The sequence below is a fragment of the Polyodon spathula genome, chromosome 44, assembly GCF_017654505.1.
Source record: "Polyodon spathula isolate WHYD16114869_AA chromosome 44, ASM1765450v1, whole genome shotgun sequence".
NCBI classification, from domain to species: domain Eukaryota; kingdom Metazoa; phylum Chordata; class Actinopteri; order Acipenseriformes; family Polyodontidae; genus Polyodon; species Polyodon spathula.
This window is the reverse complement of record NC_054577.1, coordinates 3,309,854-3,331,118: the sequence shown is the minus strand read 5'-3', so window position 1 is coordinate 3,331,118 and position 21,265 is coordinate 3,309,854. Positions and strand designations below refer to the sequence as shown.

Sequence of the window (21,265 nt, the reverse complement as noted above, 5' to 3'; positions counted from 1 at the left end):
ATTATTTGCATTCTCTCTCTCTCTCTCTCTCATCCTCTCTCTCTCTCTGTGTAAGTATAGTAAGTTTGCGTCTCTCATGGTGTAATTATAATTTGCGTGTGTCTCCTCTCTCTCTCTGTCTCTCTCTCTCAGTGTGTCTCTCTCAGTGTCTCTCTCTCTCTCAGTGTGTAAGTACCTCAGTGTTGAGCTGCAGTCGGCTCTTGAGAAATCGAGCCAGTCGAAGGAGGTCCTGGAGCTAGGGCAGGTGCTGGACTCGGGTGTGAGGAAATGCAAGATAAAATACAACACCTCGTGAGTACAGGACTGGGAGGACTGGGAGGACTGGGAGGGAGGGGTGCAGCGTCCCCAGTGCAGGGCTTGGAGGGAGGGGTACAGGGTCCCCAGGGCAGGGCTGGGAGGGAGGTTGCAGGGTCCCCCATGCATGGGCTGGGAGGGTGGGGTGCTGGGTCCCCATTTTCCGGGCTGGGAGGGAGGGGTGCAGGGTCTCATTCATGGCTGTGAGGGTGGCGTGCAAGTACCGGCCCGATTGCGTGCCTGGCTTAGAGCTGATGCATGGGTGTGTGTACATTTGCTGTTCTCGCTACAGCTATATGCGAACTGCTGTGGTCCCCTCAGAGAGACACAAGAGCTGGCTTATGAGGCTCACGCATAAGATAAACATATCCCACAGGGAATCCTGATGGAATTGAAAACGCATGCGCAGAGAGTGCGCGAGGCAGCCTGAGCGGACAATCGGACCATCGACAGGGATGGAGTGGGTGTGCAGAGAGGAGGAGGAGGAGGAGGAGGAGGGGGTGTGCAGAGAGGAGGAGTAGGAGGAGGAGGAGGGAGGGGGTGTGCAGTGCGGACAGTTCCTTTGTTATCTCTCTCTCTCTCAATGTATCTGCTGTCTCTCAGGGCACCAGTGAGACCATGGCCACTCTGAAGAACCTGGTGCCCAAGGGAGTGAAGGTGGAGCTGGGGATTCCCTACGAGCTGTGCGACGAGCCATCTGTGGAGGTGTCTGACAGGTACCAACTGGGACTGGGCAGGGGGAGTCAGAGAGCCAGGACACAAGGGGAGGGCACTGACTGGGTGGGGGACAGGGGTCACTGACTTGAAGAAGCAGGTATTCCCTGGGGGGGGTGAGAGATGCTGTTCTGTGTTCTAGCTCTGGGCTCTGTGTGTTTCTCTCTGGGTTTCAGTGCGAGACGATGCTGGAGCAGTATGAAGAGGTTGTGGAGAGCTGGTATCTTCATCACCAGGACCAGCGGCTCGAGTCCTTCCTGTGTGTGTGTCCTGCAGAGCACTGAGCTGGGTGAGGCTGCAGTAACTATCTCTTTTCTCTCTGTCCCACTCTCTCCCCTCTCTCTCTCTCCTCCTCTCTCTCTCTCTCTCTCTCTCCCCCTCTCTCTCTCTTCTCTCTCTCTTAATTCAACACTGACGCCACCTCCTTTTTTTTATCCTTTTTCCTCAGAGTGTCTGAGGGAGGAGTGGAAGGGCGACATGGGGAAGAAGAGTCCACGTGAAGGATGGAGCGAGAAGGGAGGAAAAAAACAACAGAGGAGGAGAGTCGGGTCTTAGAGGATCCCACTGACTCTGCCTCCACGCGTGCTGTGACAGCGTGTTTTATAACATGTGTCAGTTCTCTCTTTTGTATTACTGTGCAAGCAATGGCTTCTGTTACCTGTATTACAAACCTCAACTAGCAGGGTGCTTTTTGTTTTGTGATGGCAACCGGTCACAGTGTTTTGTAACATTTTTTTTTAAACGGTTATATAAATGTTTCTAATAAAAATGTGTCTGCTTATTATTGCCTCGCGGTTTAGTATGTGTGTCGCCAAGAACTTCAATTTCCCTTCATAGAACACACAATTTACAAGGACTGGTGTGCAGTAAACAATACGTATGCATAATCCAGTTCACACACGAGCGATACTACAGTCAGCTGCCAGAGGGGGCTAAAGGTCGTGTTAGAAAGGTAAGCATCCTGTTGCACTCGATCATTTTTATCAGCTTTGTGTGAATTATGTGGAAGTCTTCTGTAGTAAGTGTGCCTTCACATTAGTACAAACTCCACAGTGTTTTAGATGCTTTAAAACGAGCCAGTGTCTACGACACTTAAAACGATTCCTGTTTCAAGATTCGCGTATTCATTCTTGAACTCAAACTCTGGTGACGAGGAGGATTCTCCCTGAGCGCCGTTCTGTCCAGCAGGGTGAGTGAATCAATTACCGGTTCAATTATCATGCATGATGTGGCTGCTGTGACGATTCCCAAGGGCTGTGTGTGTTTGTTGACAAGTTCTGAAATCATTTATAACCCATAGAAAGACTGCAGCGCATTAATAGCGTTTCTTTAGCCCGAGGGAGACCTTATAGTGAGAGGGCTCTCTGCTCTGTAGCTGCGGTATCAGCACACGCACAGATTTCCTCTTTCTGCCAGAATCCGAGACATCAACGAGCTTGTCCACAAGGGGGCGCCAATACACAAGAACGTGCAGCTGCTGCATTCTTCCCAGGAACTCTCTGAACTCGTGTTAATAATAATAATAATAATAATAATATAAAATAATAATAATAATGCATGAAGACATGTTTATTTGAAATGGCTGAATAAATTCAATTAAGCTGGTTTTAATGGATGTTTCTCAGCTGGGATTTCTGACGCCAGCAATGCACAGATACCTATTAGTTAAAATTGCAACAGTAGATATTTCAATAGACATTGCAGCATAGTGGAGTCGAACCGCTGGATCAGCCTCGACACTTTATTTGAGTTTAGTGACTGGACATGGGCTGTTGAATCGCACCTTCAGCAGAACGCAGCGATTCTCTGACAACACACAGCGACTGGCCCGCCTCTTTCCTCATCTGATTGGTCTACGGGCTCCAGGAGACTGTGATTGGAGCTGCTAGCTGCCAGTTGTTTGGTTTCCAAGGCGGCGTTTGCGCTGCGGGATTGGTCGAGAGGGACTGGCCTAAGGGTGCTGTCTGTCAAAGGAAGTGGGCGGGGCCGGAGGGCTTCCGTCTCAGTGCTGCGGAAACGAGAGAGAGAGAGAGAGAGAGAGAGAGAGATATAGAGAGATAGAGGAGAGAAAACAACGAAGACGCAGCATAAGCGCGGATTCTACTTCTTATTAACATTGAAATCAGTAACAATCAGCGGCAGAAATATCAACGACCCGCGTTGGAAATGGTGGACAAAGCAGGCACAAGGTGAGAGAAACCGAGGCGTCTTTATAAACGCGACGCAGTGATATTAATACAAGAGCTGCGGGTTTAAAACCTCAATGTGTGTGTGAAGAGAGGGGGAGAGAGAGAGAGGGAGAGGGAGAGGGAGAGGGAGAGGGAGAGGGGGAGAGGGATAGGGAGGGAGAGACAGACAGACAGAGAGAGAGAGAGATACCGAGATAACGTGCTCAGCGGGCAGGGCTCCTTGCACAGTATATATGTATTTATATAGATTTATACACGATAGCCAGGAAAATCCAGTATTGTAATGAACATAACCTTTCATTTCAGAGAACAGACATCTCCACCCTATATTATATTCTGATATATATATATATATATATATATATATATATATTATATATATAATAATGTGTTTATGCGTGGGAGGGAGCAGCGCTTGTAACAGTTTGTATATCGTTGTGTTGTGTTGCCCGGGTGTGCATTTTGAACCCGGACGCGGGGAGGGTCCCGCTGCGCTGTTTTTATATTGTGTAGGGTGTGCTTTAGTGTCACATGTAGGGTTATTATTATTAATAGTAGCGGTAATATCGCGGAGCGCAGGGCAGTCTCGCATCGCGCTGCTGTTCTGCAGGGCGAGTTCAAGCAGCCGATCTGAAGAGCCACAGTAACGCGAAAGGCAGTAGACACAGGTAACGATTGCTGTGTTTCTGAATTCACTGTATCACTGTTGTGTAGTAGCGTGGGTTGTGTTAAAAAAAAAAAAAAAAAAAAAAAAAAAGAAGACAAGAGAGCAGTACTCTCAGTTGACAAGAGTCCCATCAAATGTGGGCTAGACATCTTACCATCTGTGTATTCTGACACATCGATCACCTGCCAATCACAAGAGAGCAGACAGCATTTAAACACCTCTATACAGAATTTATTATACCTCTTTATATCCTTATTATAAGTTGTTATTATTATTATTATTATTATTATTATTATTAGTATAGTAGTATTAGTATTATTATTTATTATTCCTATTATTATTATTATTATTATTATTATTATTATTATTATTTCATCATCAATGATAAAATAAAATAACAAGTATTTTATGTTATTATTATTATTGTTTATGGTAGTATTTTTTTATTTTTATTTTATTATTTTTATTATTATTATTATTATTGTTATTTATTATGATTCAGCTCCTGTTTTTGCGGGATAACGACCCTGAACCGAGGCGCTAGCTCGTCTGTACCCGGTTGGAGGGAGGGTGTTTTGGAAGATACAGCTTCGTGTGAAATGATGTGAAGAATGGTTTTTGTCACGTCGTTGTGTGTGCCTGTGGAGAGAGAGAGATAGTGATAGTGCTGTCTCTGTATTATAATCGCAACACCTGTTACAATGTAACAGCGATATCTCTGATGCAAATTTTAATCCTAATAAGAGTGACTGATCGTGTGTCAGATGCGCGCTGGAATCGTGCCTGTGGGCGATGGATTACTAACATATTTAAAAGGTGTGTTTTCAATTTTAAGAACCATTATATCTGTAGATAGATAGAAAGTACCCATGCAGGTGTCAGCGATGGTCATTTGGAAAGGCATCATTTTAAATAGTGCAGAGCTGAATTCTCTCGCTTCTCAATCGCTCTGTCTATTTGTTATTTCCATTTTTAGGCGAATCTTTATCTGGGTGACAGAGAGGAGTGGGTTATTTAGTAGCGGGGCAGGCGGGCTGTGTGTAATGAATTGTGCGCGGGGCCGCGGTTTGTAATAATATTAATAATAATAACAGACTTCATTGAGGGGAGCTCTGAACCCCAGGACTGGGAGCAGCAGCAGCAGCAGCAGGGCTAGTGTGTGTTTGAGTGTGCGTGCGTGTCAGTGCGTGTGTGTGTCATTGCGTGTGTTTGCCGATTCCACACACACAGGATCAAGCTCATCTGCTTTCTGAAGGACCAGCCTCTCTACACCAAGGCAGCATTATTTATTCATCATTGATAATTATAAACAGGACTCCTAGTGCTAATAATAGAGCTGTTTGAAGCGGTGCCGTGACCCTCGGACACAGTGACAGGGTCTGCATGTTCAGTGCAGTGCTCGTGTCACTCTGATAATTAGAATGATAATGAGATTATTCAGCCACAGTGTGTGTACAGGTAAGAAGCTCAGGTGTGTCTTATTATTACATTCGCAGTGAAAGCAGGACTGGATCACACTGCTGTGCAGCGGGAGTCTGATTATTAAACTCCTAGTGAAAGCAGGACTGGATCACACTGCTGTGCAGCGGGAGTCTGATTATTAAACTCCTAGTGAAAGCAGGGCTGGATCACACTGCTGTGCAGCGGGAGTCTGATTATTAAACTCCTAGTGAAAGCAGGGCTGGATCACACTGCTGTGCAGCGGGAGTCTGATTATTAAACTCCTAGTGAAAGCAGGACTGGATCACACTGCTGTGCAGCGGGAGTCTGATTATTAAACTCCTAGTGAAAGCAGGACTGGATCACACTGCTGTGCAGCGGGAGTCTGATTATTAAACTCCTAGTGAAAGCAGGGCTGGATCACACTGCTGTGCAGCGGGAGTCTGATTATTAAACTCCTAGTGAAAGCAGGACTGGATCACACTGCTGTGCAGCGGGAGTCTGATTATTAAACTCCTAGTGAAAGCAGGACTGGATCACACTGCTGTGCAGCGGGAGTCTGATTATTAAACTCCTAGTGAAAGCAGGACTGGATCACACTGCTGTGCAGCGGGAGTCTGATTATTAAACTCCTAGTGAAAGCAGGACTGGATCACACTGCTGTGCAGCGGGAGTCTGATTATTAAACTCCTAGTGAAAGCAGGACTGGATCACACTGCTGTGCAGCGGGAGTCTGATTATTAAACTCCTAGTGAAAGCAGGACTGGATCACACTGCTGTGGGGGGCTGAGAGCAGGGAGGCTGTGTGAAGCAATCTCTTCCACTGAACACTTTGCAACTTCCCCTTCCTGCTGTGTGTCAGCAGAAAATAAACTCGCCTCTTGACTGCCCCCCTCCCCCCCAAAAAAACACTTCCGTTTTTTATGAAAAGTCTGTTTTGTGAGCAGCAGCAGCAGCAGCAGCCCTGCCCGTTTCCCTCGACGCAGCGAGGGTGAAGCTGGCCGCTGGCGTCTGTCTCTCCGCTCGGCTCTCTGTTTTCAGGTACTTTTGTTTTTTCCTTTTCTTCAGCGAGCTGGTTTGTGAGCGCGACCCAACGCCCTGCACAGTCCTGACCCGACCCGACCCGACCCTGCTGCTCTCTGCATCCCTGCACAGTCTCGACCCAACTCTGCTGCTCTCTGCATCCCTGCACAGTCCCGACCCGACCCTGCTGCTCTCTGTATCCCTGCACAGTCCCGACCCGAGCCTGGTGCTCTCTGCATCCCTGCACAGTCTCGACCCAACCCTGCTGCTCTCTGCATCCCTGCACAGTCCCGACCCGACCCTGCTGCTCTCTGCATCCCTGCACAGTCTCGACCCAACCCTGCTGCTCTCTGCATCCCTGCACAGTCCCGACCCGACCCTGCTGCTCTCTGTATCCCTGCACAGTCCCGACCCGACCCTGCTGCTCTCTGCATCCCTGCACAGTCCCGACCTGACCCTGCTGCTCTCTGTATCCCTGCACAGTCCCGACCCGACCCTGCTGCTCTCTGCATCCCTGCACAGTCCCGACCCGACCCTGCTGCTCTCTGCATCCCTGCACAGTCCCGACCCGACCCTGCTGCTCTCTGTATCCCTGCACAGTCCCGACCCGAGCCTGGTGCTCTCTGCATCCCTGCACAGTCTCGACCCAACCCTGCTGCTCTCTGTATCCCTGCACAGTCCAGTCCCAACCCTGCTGCTCTCTGTATCCCTGCACAGTCCCGACCCGACCCTGCTGCTCTCTGTATCCCTGCACAGTCCAGTCCCGACCCTGCTGCTCTCTGTATCCCTGCACAGTCCCGACCTGACCCTGCTGCTCTCTGTATCCCTGCCCAGTCCAGTCCCGACCCTGCTGCTCTCTGTATCCCTGCACAGTCCAGTCCCAACCCTGCTGCTCTCTGTATCCCTGCACAGTCCCGACCTGACCCTGCTGCTCTCTGTATCCCTGCCCAGTCCAGTCCCGACCCTGCTGCTCTCTGAATCCAGCAGCTTCTCTTGCAGAGTGGAATGGCAGCTTTGCATTTTCACTAGAGAAACAGAGCGTATTCAAGTGGAGGGTGAAGCCGAGGGCCGGTGACTCAGACCCCTGACAGCCACCTGGTTTGAAATGTGTTTGAACACAAGCTGCTTTTCCACCTGCAAACACTGCGGCTCCCACGGGCTTAGGGTCTGTAATAGAGAAACAGCTCAATCACTGCTCTGCAATGGGATTATTATTATTATTGTTGTTATTATTATTATTATTATTATTATTAAGCTCACAGAATGAATGTAAAACCTGGACCGACTGCCACTGCTCTGGAATGGAAGTTTTAACCCTACAATTAAAATCCATCTAACACACAGAATGTAGACCGTGTTGTAAAGTACTGCAGCGTGACCCCAGCACTAGACAGTCTGGTACTGCAGCGTGCGTGTGTGCGTGCCTGTACAGATACAAACGCAGCCCTCTCCTCTCTCTTGCTCTTTCTCTCTGTCATTTGCATTCCCCCAGTGGGATTTGAATACTGTGACATCACTGATTCAGATTCTCTGTGCATGTGCAGTGTTCCTGCACGCCTCGTTACCCAGCATGCTACTGGGCAGCAATGTCATCCCAGGCACAGGACACCACTTCATAAACTCGGGATCCCCTCTCTCAATCACTCTCCCTCTCTCACTGCCCTCTCTCTAATACTCCCTCTTTCAATCTCTCTCCCTCTCTCTCACTACCTCTCTCTCCCTCTTTCTCACTCCCTCTCTGCTTCAGTTGCTGAGGATTAAGACACACACACACACAGTAGATCGACAGGCAGCTCTCTGTACAGTTTCACACAAACTCAGGACAAGCGGAGAGTAGAGACGTGACCGGGGTGTGAACTAGGAGGAAAGAGAAGAGGAAGCATAATAGTGTGTGTGTCACTGTGTGTGTGCATGTGTCTCTGGGAGTCAATTGAAAATTCAAAACACAATAAATAAATGTGTTTGTGTATAGAGAGGGAGAGGGAGCGAGGGAGAGGCGTGTTCCAGTTCAGTTATATTGTTCCTCTGCTAACAGCACAGATTCCAGCAGGGTCACTGTAGACATTTATCTTTCATTTCCTGGCAAGAGCTGAGAAAACGAGCGAGAGAGAGCAGAGGACGGGACTCCTCCCTCTCGCACTGTTGCTCTCACAGGAAAGATAACGACACTCTGAATGCAGGGTGTTTTGTGGTAGAGTTGTAAACGCATGCTCCGTGGTTCTGTGTGCCTCGTCTCTTGTAGAGTAAGACACCCAGGTCAGTGAGCTGAGGGGTGGGGTTAACCCTTCAGCTGCCGGGGGTGTCTGTGTGTGTCCCTGGTTGATGTCACTGGGTTCACAGTTCAGCAGCAGGACTCACTGTGTCTCTCCTCTTCTTTTACAGAGTCTTCAAGAAGTCCAGCCCCAACTGCAAGGTGAGAGTGTGAGTGAACATTGCAGGGTGGAGAGTGAGCCTGTGTGACTGCACTGCGCTCCACTGGGACCCCCTGCCCCTCCCTCTCCCTCTCCCCCTGCCACTCCCCCTACCCCTCCCTCTCCCCCTGTTCTCCTGTAGTTTTTCCAACAGTTCCCACTGTGTTTGTTTGGGGATTACTCTGGTCTGCAGGTTGGGATTAGCTGGATTATTCCAACAGAGCGGAACTGACTGGCTTCTTAACCAGCTAATCTGGGACTGAGGAATGTGAGGAGGCTGATCTGATAAACAAGGAGATTAGCAGAGGCACACACACACACACGCTCACACACACTTACTCTCTCACTCTGCCTGTGTTCCAGCTGACCGTCTATCTGGGGAAGAGAGACTTTGTGGATCATCTGGACCACGTGGACCCAGTCGGTGAGTCAACTGAACCAGCGCCTTCTCTCTCTCTCTTTCTGTCTCCGTCTCTGTCTCTCCATCTCTCTCTCTGTTTCTCTGTCTCTTTCTCTCTCTCTCTCTCTCTGTGTCTCTCTCTGTCTGTCTCTCTCTCCATATCTATGTTAGTGAGTGTTGCTGAGTGCTCCTCTCCTGTCTCTGTATTCTCTGTGTTGCCGAGTGCTCCTCTCCTGTCTCTGTAGTCTCTCTGTTGCCGAGTGCTCCTCTCCTGTCTCTGTATTCTCTGTGTTGCCGAGTGCTCCTCTCCTGTCTCTGTATTCTCTGTGTTGCCGAGTGCTCCTCTCCTGTCTCTGTATTCTCTGTGTTGCCGAGTGCTCCTCTCCTGTCTCGGTGTTCTCTCTGTTGCCGAGTGCTCCTCTCCTGTCTCGGTGTTCTCTCTGTTGCCGAGTGCTCCTCTCCTGTCTCGGTGTTCTCTCTGTTGCCGAGTGCTCCTCTCCTGTCTCGGTGTTCTCTCTGTTGCCGAGTGCTCCTCTCCTGTCTCGGTGTTCTCTCTGTTGTCGAGTGCTCCTCTCCTGTCTCTGTAGTCTCTCTGTTGCCGAGTGCTCCTCTCCTGTCTCTGTAGTCTCTCTGTTGCCGAGTGCTCCTCTCCTGTCTCTGTATTCTCTCTGTTGCCGAGTGCTCCTCTCCTGTCTCGGTATTCTCTGTGTTGCCGAGTGCTCCTCTCCTGTCTCTGTATTCTCTGTGTTGCCGAGTGCTCCTCTCCTGTCTCTGTATTCTCTGTGTTGCCGAGTGCTCCTCTCCTGTCTCGGTGTTCTCTCTGTTGCCGAGTGCTCCTCTCCTGTCTCGGTATTCTCTCTGTTGCCGAGTGCTCCTCTCCTGTCTCGGTATTCTCTCTGTTGCCGAGTGCTCCTCTCCTGTCTCTGTATTCTCTCTGTTGCCGAGTGCTCCTCTCCTGTCTCTGTATTCTCTCTGTTGCCGAGTGCTCCTCTCCTGTCTCTGTATTCTCTGTGTTGCCGAGTGCTCCTCTCCTGTCTCTGTTTTCTCTGTGTTGCCGAGTGCTCCTCTCCTGTCTCTGTATTCTCTGTGTTGCCGAGTGCTCCTCTCCTGTCTCTGTATTCTCTGTGTTGCCGAGTGCTCCTCTCCTGTCTCTGTATTCTCTGTGTTGCCGAGTGCTCCTCTCCTGTCTCTGTATTCTCTGTGTTGCCGAGTGCTCCTCTCCTGTCTCTGTATTCTCTGTGTTGCCGAGTGCTCCTCTCCTGTCTCTGTATTCTCTGTGTTGCCGAGTGCTCCTCTCCTGTCTCTGTATTCTCTGTGTTGCCGAGTGCTCCTCTCCTGTCTCGGTATTCTCTGTGTTGCCGAGTGCTCCTCTCCTGTCTCTGTATTCTCTGTGTTGCCGAGTGCTCCTCTCCTGTCTCGGTGTTCTCTCTGTTGCCGAGTGCTCCTCTCCTGTCTCGGTATTCTCTCTGTTTCCGAGTGCTCCTTTGCCTTGTCTCTTGCTTTCCACCTCGTTTCATTTCTCTTTTTTTTTCTTTTTTTCCAAAACAGTGGAGAGCAGGAAATGTAAACAGTCCCAGGGAGGCCTTCCAGTGCCGTTACCACGGCGACGAGTGCGTTGTGTAAACCATTCCCTCTGGAAGCGCTTCAGCTGTGCTCATAGTGACCTTTGTGCCCCACCCACTGTCTCACACCCAGGAGGACAATTAGCTTCTGTTTAAAAAAAAAAAAAAAAGCAAAAATTAACTAAAACAAATAGTTTTTTTTTTTTAATTTCAAGCAAGTTGAAAATAGTTTTGGGAACCATGTAATTCCTGTAATTGCCAGCAGGGGGTGGAGTGTTGGGGGGGGGGGTGGGGGCTGATGTGGTGCAGTGATGTCACAGTGTGAAGCAGACACTCCATGAAACAGCTGAAAAAACAAGCAAGTCGAATATACACTCGCACAATCCCTCTCTCTCTCTCTCTCTCTCTCTCCTCTCTCTCTCTCTCTCTCTCTCTCTCTCTCTCTCTCGATTCTCTTTCTCAGATGGAGTTGTGCTTGTGGATCCAGACTACTTGAAAGACAGAAAAGGTCTGTGTGTGTCTCACTGTCAGTGTGTGTGTATCTCAGTGTGTGTTTCAGTGTTGTACAGTAACCCCATCTCTCCCAGTATTCATCACGCTCAACTGTGTGTGTGTGTGTGTGTGTGTGTCTCTCTCTCGTCTTTCTCCAGTCTTGTCACAGTCACACAAACACAGATCGCCACACAAAGTCACAACATGTCATTGTGTTGAGAGTAACCCTCTAGTCAGAAGCAGTGCTTCGTGGACAGTCACACCTCACACAGTGTGTTCGTGCACAGTCTCACACTGTTGTGTGGGTGTGTGTGTCTCTCGGTGTGTTTTCAGTGTTTGTACAGTAACCCCCTCTCTCTCAGTCTCTTCGTCTCAGTCTTCGTCATGCTTGTGTCAGTGTGTGTGTGTGTCTCTCGGTGTGTTTCAGTGTTGTACAGTAACCCCCTCTCTCTCAGTCTTCGTCATGCTCACCTGTCAGTGTGTGTGTGTCTCTCGGTGTGTTTCAGTGTTGTACAGTAACCCCCTCTCAGTCTTCGTCATGCTCACCTGTCAGTGTGTGTGTGTGTGTGTCAGTGTGTGTGTGTGTCTCTCGTGTGTTTCAGTGTTGTACAGTAACCCCCTCTCTCTCAGTCTTCGTCATGCTCACCTGTGTGTGTGTGTGTGTGTGTGTGTGTGTGTGTGTGTGTGTGTCTCTCTGTGTATTTCACTGTTGTACAGTAACCCCCTCTCTCTCAGTCTTTGTCACGCTCACCTGTGCGTTTCGGTACGGCCGGGAGGATCTGGATGTTCTGGGACTCTCGTTCCGGAAGGATCTCTACATCTCCACATTCCAGGCCTTCCCTCCGCTCCCCGATGAGAAGAAACCACTGAGCCGCCTGCAAGAGAGACTGATCAAGAAACTGGGAGAGCAGGCCTACCCCTTCTACTTCGTGGTGAGAGCACTGGGAGTACTGGGGCTATACTGGCAGAGCAGGCGTACCCCTTCTACTTCGTGGTGGGAGCACTGGGAGTACTGGGGCTATACTGGGAGAGCAGGCCTACCCCTTCTACTTCGTGGTGAGAGTACTGGGTGTACAGTGATGCTATCCTGGGCATGGTGTGAGCACGGTATGGTGTGTGTGTGTGTGTGTGTGTGTCTCTGCTCAGTGTCTCTGTTTGTTTCAGATTCCTCAGAACCTGCCCTGCTCCGTCACCTTACAGCCAGGACCAGAGGACACAGGCAAGGTAACACCCTGTCGTCCTCTCACTGTCCCATCTGTGTCTCTCTCTGTCTTGTCCTTGTCTTTGTCTCAGTGTCTCTTGTCTCTCTCTCTCTCTCTCTCTCTCCTCCAGGCCTGTGGAGTGGATTTTGAGATTCGTGCATTTTGTGCCAAAGCCGTCGATGAGAAGATTCACAAAAGGTTTATATTTAAATTATTAATTTAGTTATTTTTGTAAACTTGTGGAGCTGTGAAGTGAGTGTGTGTGAGGGCTGGTTTAACCTCTCCTCTCTTCTCCTCTCCTCTCCTCTCCTCTCTCAGGAACTCGGTCCGGCTGGTGATCCGGAAGGTCCAGTACGCCCCTGAGAAGCCCGGTCCGCAGCCCATGATGGAGACAACCCGCAGCTTCCTCATGTCAGACCGGTCCCTGCACCTCGAGGCTTCGCTGGACAAAGAGGTACCGCCCTCCCTCCCCCCCTCCCCTAACCCTAACCCTCTGGCCCTCCCTCCCTCCGGCCGTGTGTGTCTGTCTGTCTGTCTCTATGTGTGTCTGTCAGTGTCTCTCATCTGGTCTATATTACTGGAGCATTTACTGGTATTCTCCCTCCCCCTCTCTCCCTCTCTCTCAGCTGTATTACCATGGAGAGCCGATCAGCGTCAATGTTCACGTCACGAACAACTCCACCAAAACAGTGAAGAAGGTGAAAATCTCTGGTGAGGAACCCTGCCTCCCCCAGCTTCCTGCTCCCAGCATACCCAGCGCAACCCTGCCTCCCCCAGCCCCCTGCTCCCAGCATACCCAGCGCAACTCTGCCTCCCCCAGCCCCATGCTCCCAGCATACCCAGCGCAACCCTGCCTCCCCCAGCCCCCTGCTCCCAGCATACCCAGCGCAACCCTGCCTCCCCCAGCCCCCTGCTCCCAGCATACCCAGCGCAACCCTACCTCCCCCAGCCCCCTGCTCCCAGTATACCCAGCGCAACCCTGCCTCCCCCAGCCCCCTGCTCCCAGTATACCCAGCGCAACCCTGCCTCCCCCTGCTCCCAGTATACCCAACGCAATCCTGCCTCCCCCAGCCCCATGTGTGTGTGTGTGTGGATTTGTGCTCCTCCCATTTGTGCTCCTCCCATTAACCCCCTAGGTGTTTCCTCTCTCTCTCTCTCTCTCTCTCTCTCTCTCTCTCTCTCTCTCTCTCTCTCTCGACAGTATGCAGATATCTGTCTGTTCAGCACTGCCCAGTACAAGTGTCCTGTAGCTCAGACAGAGGCAGAGTGAGTACTCCTCCATCTCGACAGAGACACTGACAGTGAGAGGGCCAGGCTGCTGGATGGATTAGTATATGTGTTGTTATTATTATTATTATTATTATTATTGGTATTAGTGATTGGTGTCTTATTATTATTATTGGTATATTGATCTCCCTGTGTATTGACCCTCTCTCTCTCTCTGTCTCTCTCTGCAGTGACCAGCTCGCTCCCAGCTCCACCTTCTGCAAGGTGTACACCCTCACACCCACACTGAACAACAACCGCGAGAAGAGGGGACTGGCTCTCGACGGCAAGCTGAAGCATGAGGACACCAACAGACTGCGAGAATAGGGGACTGGCTCTCGATCGCTCCTGAAGCATTGGACACCAACCTGGCCTCCAGCACCAGTCCCGGGGAGACTGAAGGGGTGACTGAGTCATCTCATGCAGTACTCGTTTAGCAAATTTCTAACATTCTCTCTCTCTCTCTCTCTCTCTCTCTGTCTCTCTCACTCTCTCTCTCTCTCCAGAGTGAAGGAAGTTGCTAACAAGGAGATCCTGGGGATCCTCGTCTCCTACCGGGTCAAAGTGAAACTGGTGGTGTCACGCGGAGGGTAGGGGTCAGGGTCGTGTGTGTGTGTTTATAATATCCAGCAGACCCTGCTGCTGCTTCAGCCTCTGCAGTGTGTTTGTGGGGCGCTGTGGATCCCAGTGTCCGCTGTGCTGATGGTTGTTTTGGGGCTGCTTGCAGTAACGCTGCCCCTCTCCTTCCACAGGGATGCGTCTGTTGAGCTCCCCTTCATCCTCATGCACCCCAAACCCTCTGACCAGCCGCCCTCCTGCCCCCCGTCAGGTAAGAGGTACCCATGTGTGTGCGTGTGTATTGACAGGTCTAGGGGTGTGTATTGACGGGTCTGTGTGTTTTGTCTCTGCAGCGGTTCCAGAGTCAGACGCTCCGATCGACACGAACCTGATAGAGTTCGAGACGAAGTGAGTCTCTGTGTCTGTGTGTCTCTCACACTGACACACACACTTTATCACATTGATCTCGCTCTGTTTCTCTATCACATTGATCTTGCTCTGTTTCTCTATCACATTGATCTTGCTCTGTTTCTCTATCACATTGATCTCTCTCTGTTTCTCTATCACATTGATCTCTCTCTGTTTCTCTATCACATTGATCTTGCTCTGTTTCTCTATCACATTGATCTCTCTCTGTTTCTCTATCACATTGATCTCGCTCTGTTTCTCTATCACATTGATCTCGCTCTGTTTCTCTATCACATTGATCTCGCTCTGTTTCTCTATCACACTGATCTCTCTCTATCACACTGTCTGTGTCTCTCAGTTTCTCTCCGGACGATGACATTGTGTTCGAGGATTTTGCTCGGCTGCGACTCAAAGGAATGAAGGATGATGATGACGACCACTTCTGCTGAGGCCCTGCCCCTTGAGGGTGTGGCTTCGGGTGTGAGCATTCCAAAGGGGCGGGGGCCATGCAACCACAGGCCCCGCCCACAAGAGCCAACACCACCTCCGGAGAAGACAGGACAAAAAAAAAAAAGAAAAATCATCTTCATCTTCTTCTCTACATTTGTGTGTCCGGCGTAACTTTATAGAATGTTTATATAGACTAACAACGAGGGGAGGGGGGAGAGACAATATAGAATATTATTACTGTAATTATAATACAAAACCTGCCACACAATCAGGGGGTAAACTTTCTACAGAACAAGAAAATCACATGGAGACAGGAGCTCAGATCATGTACTATTATTATTATTATTATTATTATTATTATTATTATTATTATTATTATTATTATTCTAATAGCGTTGTTGTTCTTGTTTGTTATAAAGGGTCGAGGCTAACCTTGGTATTGTCTGCTCTATTTAGAAAGGAATGTCTTTTCTATGTTTTTATCGGTTTGCTGCTGTTTTTTTGTCCTCCGGGGGGCGCTGGTTGTCACGTTCCAGATGGAACATCTGAACGTTTTGCAATTTTGAAGCACACCACATTAAAAATAAACTATAATCTCTCTTGCTCCCCAAACCGCTTTTTATTTTCTTTAAATCCCAGATTTTAGTTTGCAGATTTGATGGAGTGTCATTTAAGAATTGAAAGAAAGGCAATTGATCACACTGCTGGATAGAATACACTTCTCCAGAGCAGGGGGGGGGGGATAAATTAACGCTTTCAATATGAGCGGTTTTAATTGATTCGTTAAGAACGACAGAGCTGATAGCTTCTTCTTGCCAGAAACTACTGCTACCGGATCACAGGCAGGCAGGCAGGAGGGCAGGCTGGAGGACAGACAGACAGACAGGCAGGCGGGCAGACAGACCAGAAACTACTGCTACTGGATCACAGACAGACAGGCGGGCGGGCGGGCAGGGTTCCGTAACGGAGGGCTGTGTGAGAGAATCGTTCTTTTAGTCGAGAATTTGTTTGATGTTGCTTCTTCATTTTGTACCGCATTTTAGAAAATGTTTAAAAAAACTAAAAAAATAAATAAATAAAGTGCCCAATGATGAGAGTCTCTGACGTTTTATTTGCTTGTGGAGTTTTGAATTTTGTTCCAGGGAACTGGCATGAACAAAACACTTCTGCCTGACATTTAAGCAAAAGAATTGATTAGTATTTATTATTTATTTATTTTTTTACAATGCAGCCTTCCCTCAGCATAACGCATGCCATGAAGCGCGGGGACCAGCCTACTCACAGCGAGGCTGCTCTAATTCCAGGGTGCTGTGCTTCCTTCACACAGACAGGGGGCAGCACTGAGCTGAGGGCACAAGAAGAGGTGCAGTATGAACGAGAGAGTGAGAGTACAGACAGACAGAGTTGACGTCTGTGCCCCCCACCACCCCGGGGGTGTGTGACTGACAACCCCCCCCCCCCCCCCCACACAAACACACACACACACACACACACACAAACACACCCATCACCCACACACACACACACACACACACACACACACACACACACACACACACACACACCCCCCATCCCCACACACACTGACACACACCACTCACCAGAGCAGTCTGTCTGCCTGCCTCACATTTACCTCACCTGTTCTCGAGCCAGCCTGCTTTCCCTCAGCTCCAGCTGCAGTCTGATTGGCTCTTCCAAAATTCCACCCACTTCATCAACACAGACTCTTCATCATCCTCAGAACTAGAGAGATAGAGAGTTTATATATAAGAGATACTTTTCTGCACACCACAGCTGTATGATAATGATGATGTTTTGTATCTAGAGTACCTGTCACCTCACCTGCAGCTTACTGTCTGCAAACCAGCGGAGAGGAAGAGAGAAGGTAGTGGAGAAACAGTGAGCGAAGAAAAGGGGAAGGGGCCGGGGGGGGAGGGGGAGAGAGAGACACACACAAGTTACGATGTTAAAATGACTCTTGTTGAGAACAATGAGACGGAGCAGCAGTGATGTGCGCTGTGGGTCACTGCTGCCCTCTAGCGGGGAAATGTCGCTACCGCAGCGACAGAGCCACACAGCCTGCGTGCGCAGCTATATTTATTATGTGTCCAAAACTACTGTTTTTTTTTTGTTTGTTTTGTTTGTTTGTTTTTTTCAAATTTCATTTGAAAGGGTTCAACTTCAATAAAATAAAAACAAAAAACCGAAAAATAAACAAAGCCGATTTCCACTCACAGTTCTGCACCAGGCGGCTGATATCTATCTGTTTCGCGTCTCGTTTCTGCAGTCTGACTCGGATTTCGTCTTTCCAACAATTATCCATTTTTCATATTTGTGACAAAACAAAAGACTTCTCGAGCCGGCATTCACCTCAACTTTTATTTAAGAAATCCGGTAAAGTACTTCCAGGATCAATAATTAATTCATCTCTCGCCTGGAGAATTGTGGGAGTTGTAGTTTTATTTATAGCTAAAACTGTTTTGTTTATTAATAATAATAATAAATAATAATAATAATAATAATAATATAATAATAAATTATAATAATGGCAAAGTTTTAAAAGCGAAATGGATTCTGGCAGTTTGTGTAAATTTCAAACGCTTTTTAAAGCTCGCCTGCGTTTGACGGGAAGAGGTTTGTCCCTCAGGGAGAGTGGATCCCGTCTCTGAGAGGACCAGGACCGGAAGCGTGAGCTGCTGGACAGGGTTCGGGGTTTCTGGAGCGGGGAGTTAAAGAACAGGTTTGGAAAAATAAATATTAATAAAGAATAATAATAATAAAAACAAACAGAGAGAGACGTGCAGCGCGCCCGCAGAGAGTGAAATTAAATCAAAATCCTTGAAACGATCAGCAGACTGCAAAGTGATAGATTTCGAAATGTCACTTTGTTACAACGTGTGTCCGTCTCGTTAAGTATCTGGAAAACTACAAAGCGGTGTGGAATTCAATATGATAACAAGGGAACATTATTCAGCAGCTTTCACTGGACTCTATGAAGCTGAGGGAGTTCATTCTATATAGAGGGGGTGCAATTCAATATGTTAACAAGGGAACATTATTCAGCAGCTTTCACTGGACTCTATGAAGCTGAGGGAGTTCATTCTATATAGAGGGGGTGCAATTCAATATGTTAACAAGGGAACATTATTCAGCAGCTTTCACTGGACTCTATGAAGCTGAGGGAGTTCATTCTATATAGAGGGGGTGCAATTCAATATGTTAACAAGGGAACATTATTCAGCAGCTTTCACTGGACTCTATGAAGCTGAGGGAGTTCATTCTATATAGAGGGGGTGCAATTCAATATGTTAACAAGGGAACATTATTCAGCAGCTTTCACTGGACTCTATGAAGCTGAGGGAGTTCATTCTATATAGAGGGGGTGCAATTCAATATGTTAACAAGGGAACATTATTCAGCAGCTTTCACTGGACTCTATGAAGCTGAGGGAGTTCATTCTATATAGAGGGGGTGCAATTCAATATGTTAACAAGGGAACATTATTCAGCAGCTTTCACTGGACTCTATGAAGCTGAGTGAGTTCATTCTATATAGAGGGGGTGCAATTCAATATGTTAACAAGGGAACATTATTCAGCAGCTTTCACTGGACTCTATGAAGCTGAGGGAGTTCATTCTATATAGAGGGGGTGCAATTCAATATGTTAACAAGGGAACATTATTCAGCAGCTTTCACTGGACTCTATGAAGCTGAGGGAGTTCATTCTATATAGAGGGGGTGCAATTCAATATGTTAACAAGGGAACATTATTCAGCAGCTTTCACTGGACTCTATGAAGCTGAGGGAGTTCATTCTATATAGAGGGGGTGCAATTCAATATGATAACAAGGGAACATTATTCAGCAGCTTTCACTGGACTCTATGAAGCTGAGGGAGTTCATTCTATATAGAGGGGGTGCAATTCAATATGTTAACAAGGGAACATTATTCAGCAGCTTTCACTGGACTCTATGAAGCTGAGGGAGTTCATTCTATATAGAGGGGGTGCAATTCAATATGTTAACAAGGGAACATTATTCAGCAGCTTTCACTGGACTCTATGAAGCTGAGGGAGTTCATTCTATATAGAGGGGGTGCAATTCAATATGTTAACAAGGGAACATTATTCAGCAGCTTTCACTGGACTCTATGAAGCTGAGGGAGTTCATTCTATATAGAGGGGGTGCAATTCAATATGTTAACAAGGGAACATTATTCAGCAGCTTTCACTGGACTCTATGAAGCTGAGGGAGTTCATTCTATATAGAGGGGGTGCAATTCAATATGTTAACAAGGGAACATTATTCAGCAGCTTTCACTGGACTCTATGAAGCTGAGGGAGTTCATTCTATATAGAGGGGGTGCAATTCAATATGTTAACAAGGGAACATTATTCAGCAGCTTTCACTGGACTCTATGAAGCTGAGGGAGTTCATTCTATATAGAGGGGGTGCAATTCAATATGTTAACAAGGGAACATTATTCAGCAGCTTTCACTGGACTCTATGAAGCTGAGGGAGTTCATTCTATATAGAGGGGGTGCAATTCAATATGTTAACAAGGGAACATTATTCAGCAGCTTTCACTGGACTCTATGAAGCTGAGGGAGTTCATTCTATATAGAGGGGGTGCAATTCAATATGTTAACAAGGGAACATTATTCAGCAGCTTTCACTGGACTCTATGAAGCTGAGGGAGTTCATTCTATATAGAGGGGGTGCAATTCAATATGTTAACAAGGGAACATTATTCAGCAGCTTTCACTGGACTCTATGAAGCTGAGGGAGTTCATTCTATATAGAGGGGGTGCAATTCAATATGTTAACAAGGGAACATTATTCAGCAGCTTTCACTGGACTCTATGAAGCTAAGGGAGTTCATTCTATATAGAGGGGGTGCAATTCAATATGTTAACAAGGGAACATTATTCAGCAGCTTTCACTGGACTCTATGAAGCTGAGGGAGTTCATTCTATATAGAGGGGGTGCAATTCAGTATGTTAACAAGGGAACATTATTCAGCAGCTTTCACTGGACTCTATGAAGCTGAGGGAGTTCATTCTATATAGAGGGGGTGGAATTCAATATGTTAACAAGGGAACATTATTCAGCAGCTTTCACTGGACTCTATGAAGCTGAGGGAGTTCATTCTATATAGAGGGGTTTCAGTATGTTAACAAAGTAACATTATACAGCAGCTTCTCTCTCTCGTTTTCAGACGGGTGATTACACAGCACTGAGAGAGCCGGACAGCCTCGCTGTGAGGAGTGAGGCAAAGAGAGACGGGGTGTCATGGCTAATGATCGTCTGCGCTCGCTGGAGGAGGTGGAGAAGGAGATTGGAGTGGTGCTGCAGTGCGCAGGTCAGTGTGACATCACTGGGTGGAGAGTGACATCACTGGGGGAGAGTGATATATCACTGGGGCGACTGTGACATCACTGGGGGGAGAGTGACATCGCTGCCTGGTTTTCCTAACCTGCTGAATCCCGTGTCGTTCCCATCCCCACCCCCACCCCCCCCCGACAGGGAATATCATCCTGGAGCTCTCGAAGGAGAAGCACAACGCCTCCCTGCTGGACAGACAGCTGAGCCAATTCACTGGCTGTGTGAGCAGAGTGGAGAGCGAGCTGTCAGGGCAGATCCGCTACCTGACTCAGGTACAGAGTGTGTACGCTGATCCACACACAGTCTGTACACTGATCCACACACAGAGTCTATACACTGATACACACACTGTGACTCTGTTTATTGGTGTTCTGGTTCCTCAATGGCGTGACTCTCGTTGATGGTGAATTTCTAGTTGATTTATCAGTGTATATCTACTAATATACTATTGATTTCTCTGCCTACCTGTGTGTGTTTCTCAATGGTGCTGTTCCTCTCCTCCCCACCAGGTGGCGACAGGGCAGCCCCACGAAGGCTCCACGTACTCGGCTCGCAAGGACTGTCAGATGGCTCTGAACCGGGTGGAGTATGCCAGACTCAAACTGGGAGAACTGGGACAGACCTGTGAGCGGCTACTGGACCCGAGTGGGTCACCCCCCCCCCCCCCCCCCTCCCCCTCCCCCTCCCCCCTCCCCCCCCTCCCCTCAGGAGCTCGTGGGAGTTTCTTCTAACCCTGCTCAAACTCCTTGCTCCTACCTGGTTATTTCAGTAATAAATCCTGACTCTGCTTCATGTGGTTGAATAA

General features: G+C 48.3%; 1 protein-coding gene, 1 long non-coding RNA gene and 1 pseudogene across 3 annotated transcripts; 2 read left to right on the top strand and 1 right to left on the bottom strand.

Annotated features, from left to right (window-relative positions):
- The window catches only part of LOC121305684, a 2,418-nt pseudogene extending 715 nt beyond the window's left edge, over window positions 1–1,703 (top strand).
- Window positions 1,704–3,010: 1,307 nt separating this feature from the next.
- Window positions 3,011–15,407, top strand: LOC121305701 (arrestin red cell). 2 transcript variants are annotated; one of them, XM_041237409.1, is made up of 15 exons: window positions 3,011–3,197; window positions 8,710–8,740; window positions 9,102–9,162; window positions 11,164–11,208; window positions 11,928–12,124; window positions 12,357–12,416; window positions 12,525–12,592; window positions 12,713–12,848; window positions 13,021–13,105; window positions 13,588–13,660; window positions 13,852–13,977; window positions 14,167–14,250; window positions 14,413–14,489; window positions 14,572–14,626; window positions 14,985–15,407. In XM_041237409.1, the coding sequence occupies exons 1-15, from the start codon at window positions 3,175–3,177 to the stop codon at window positions 15,073–15,075; spliced, it is 1,212 nt and encodes a 403-aa protein (XP_041093343.1). In that variant the 5' UTR covers window positions 3,011–3,174; the 3' UTR covers window positions 15,076–15,407. The 2 variants fall into 2 exon arrangements, with proteins under 2 accessions (XP_041093343.1, XP_041093344.1); XM_041237410.1 differs by lacking the exon at window positions 11,164–11,208 and having other exon boundaries at window positions 14,985–15,406.
- LOC121305702 lies at window positions 15,304–17,464 on the bottom strand. The gene is made up of 4 exons (XR_005948113.1): window positions 17,312–17,464; window positions 16,919–16,932; window positions 16,715–16,819; window positions 15,304–16,421 (listed from the first exon to the last, which is right to left on the bottom strand). It is a non-coding gene; the product is annotated as an uncharacterized LOC121305702 (long non-coding RNA).
- Between the last annotated feature and the right edge of the window lie 3,801 nt (window positions 17,465–21,265).

What these genes read in the sequence shown, in the direction of transcription:
- LOC121305701 (XM_041237409.1), top strand. Translation starts at nt 3,175, where the DNA reads ATGGTGGACAAAGCAGGCACAAG. An exon ending in GTAGCTCAGACAGAGGCAGA is followed by an intron (nt 13,661 to 13,851) that starts GTGAGTACTCCT and finishes CTCTCTCTGCAG; the next exon opens with TGACCAGCTCGCTCCCAGCT. An exon ending in CATGAGGACACCAACAGACT is followed by an intron (nt 13,978 to 14,166) that starts GCGAGAATAGGG and finishes CTCTCTCTCCAG; the next exon opens with AGTGAAGGAAGTTGCTAACA.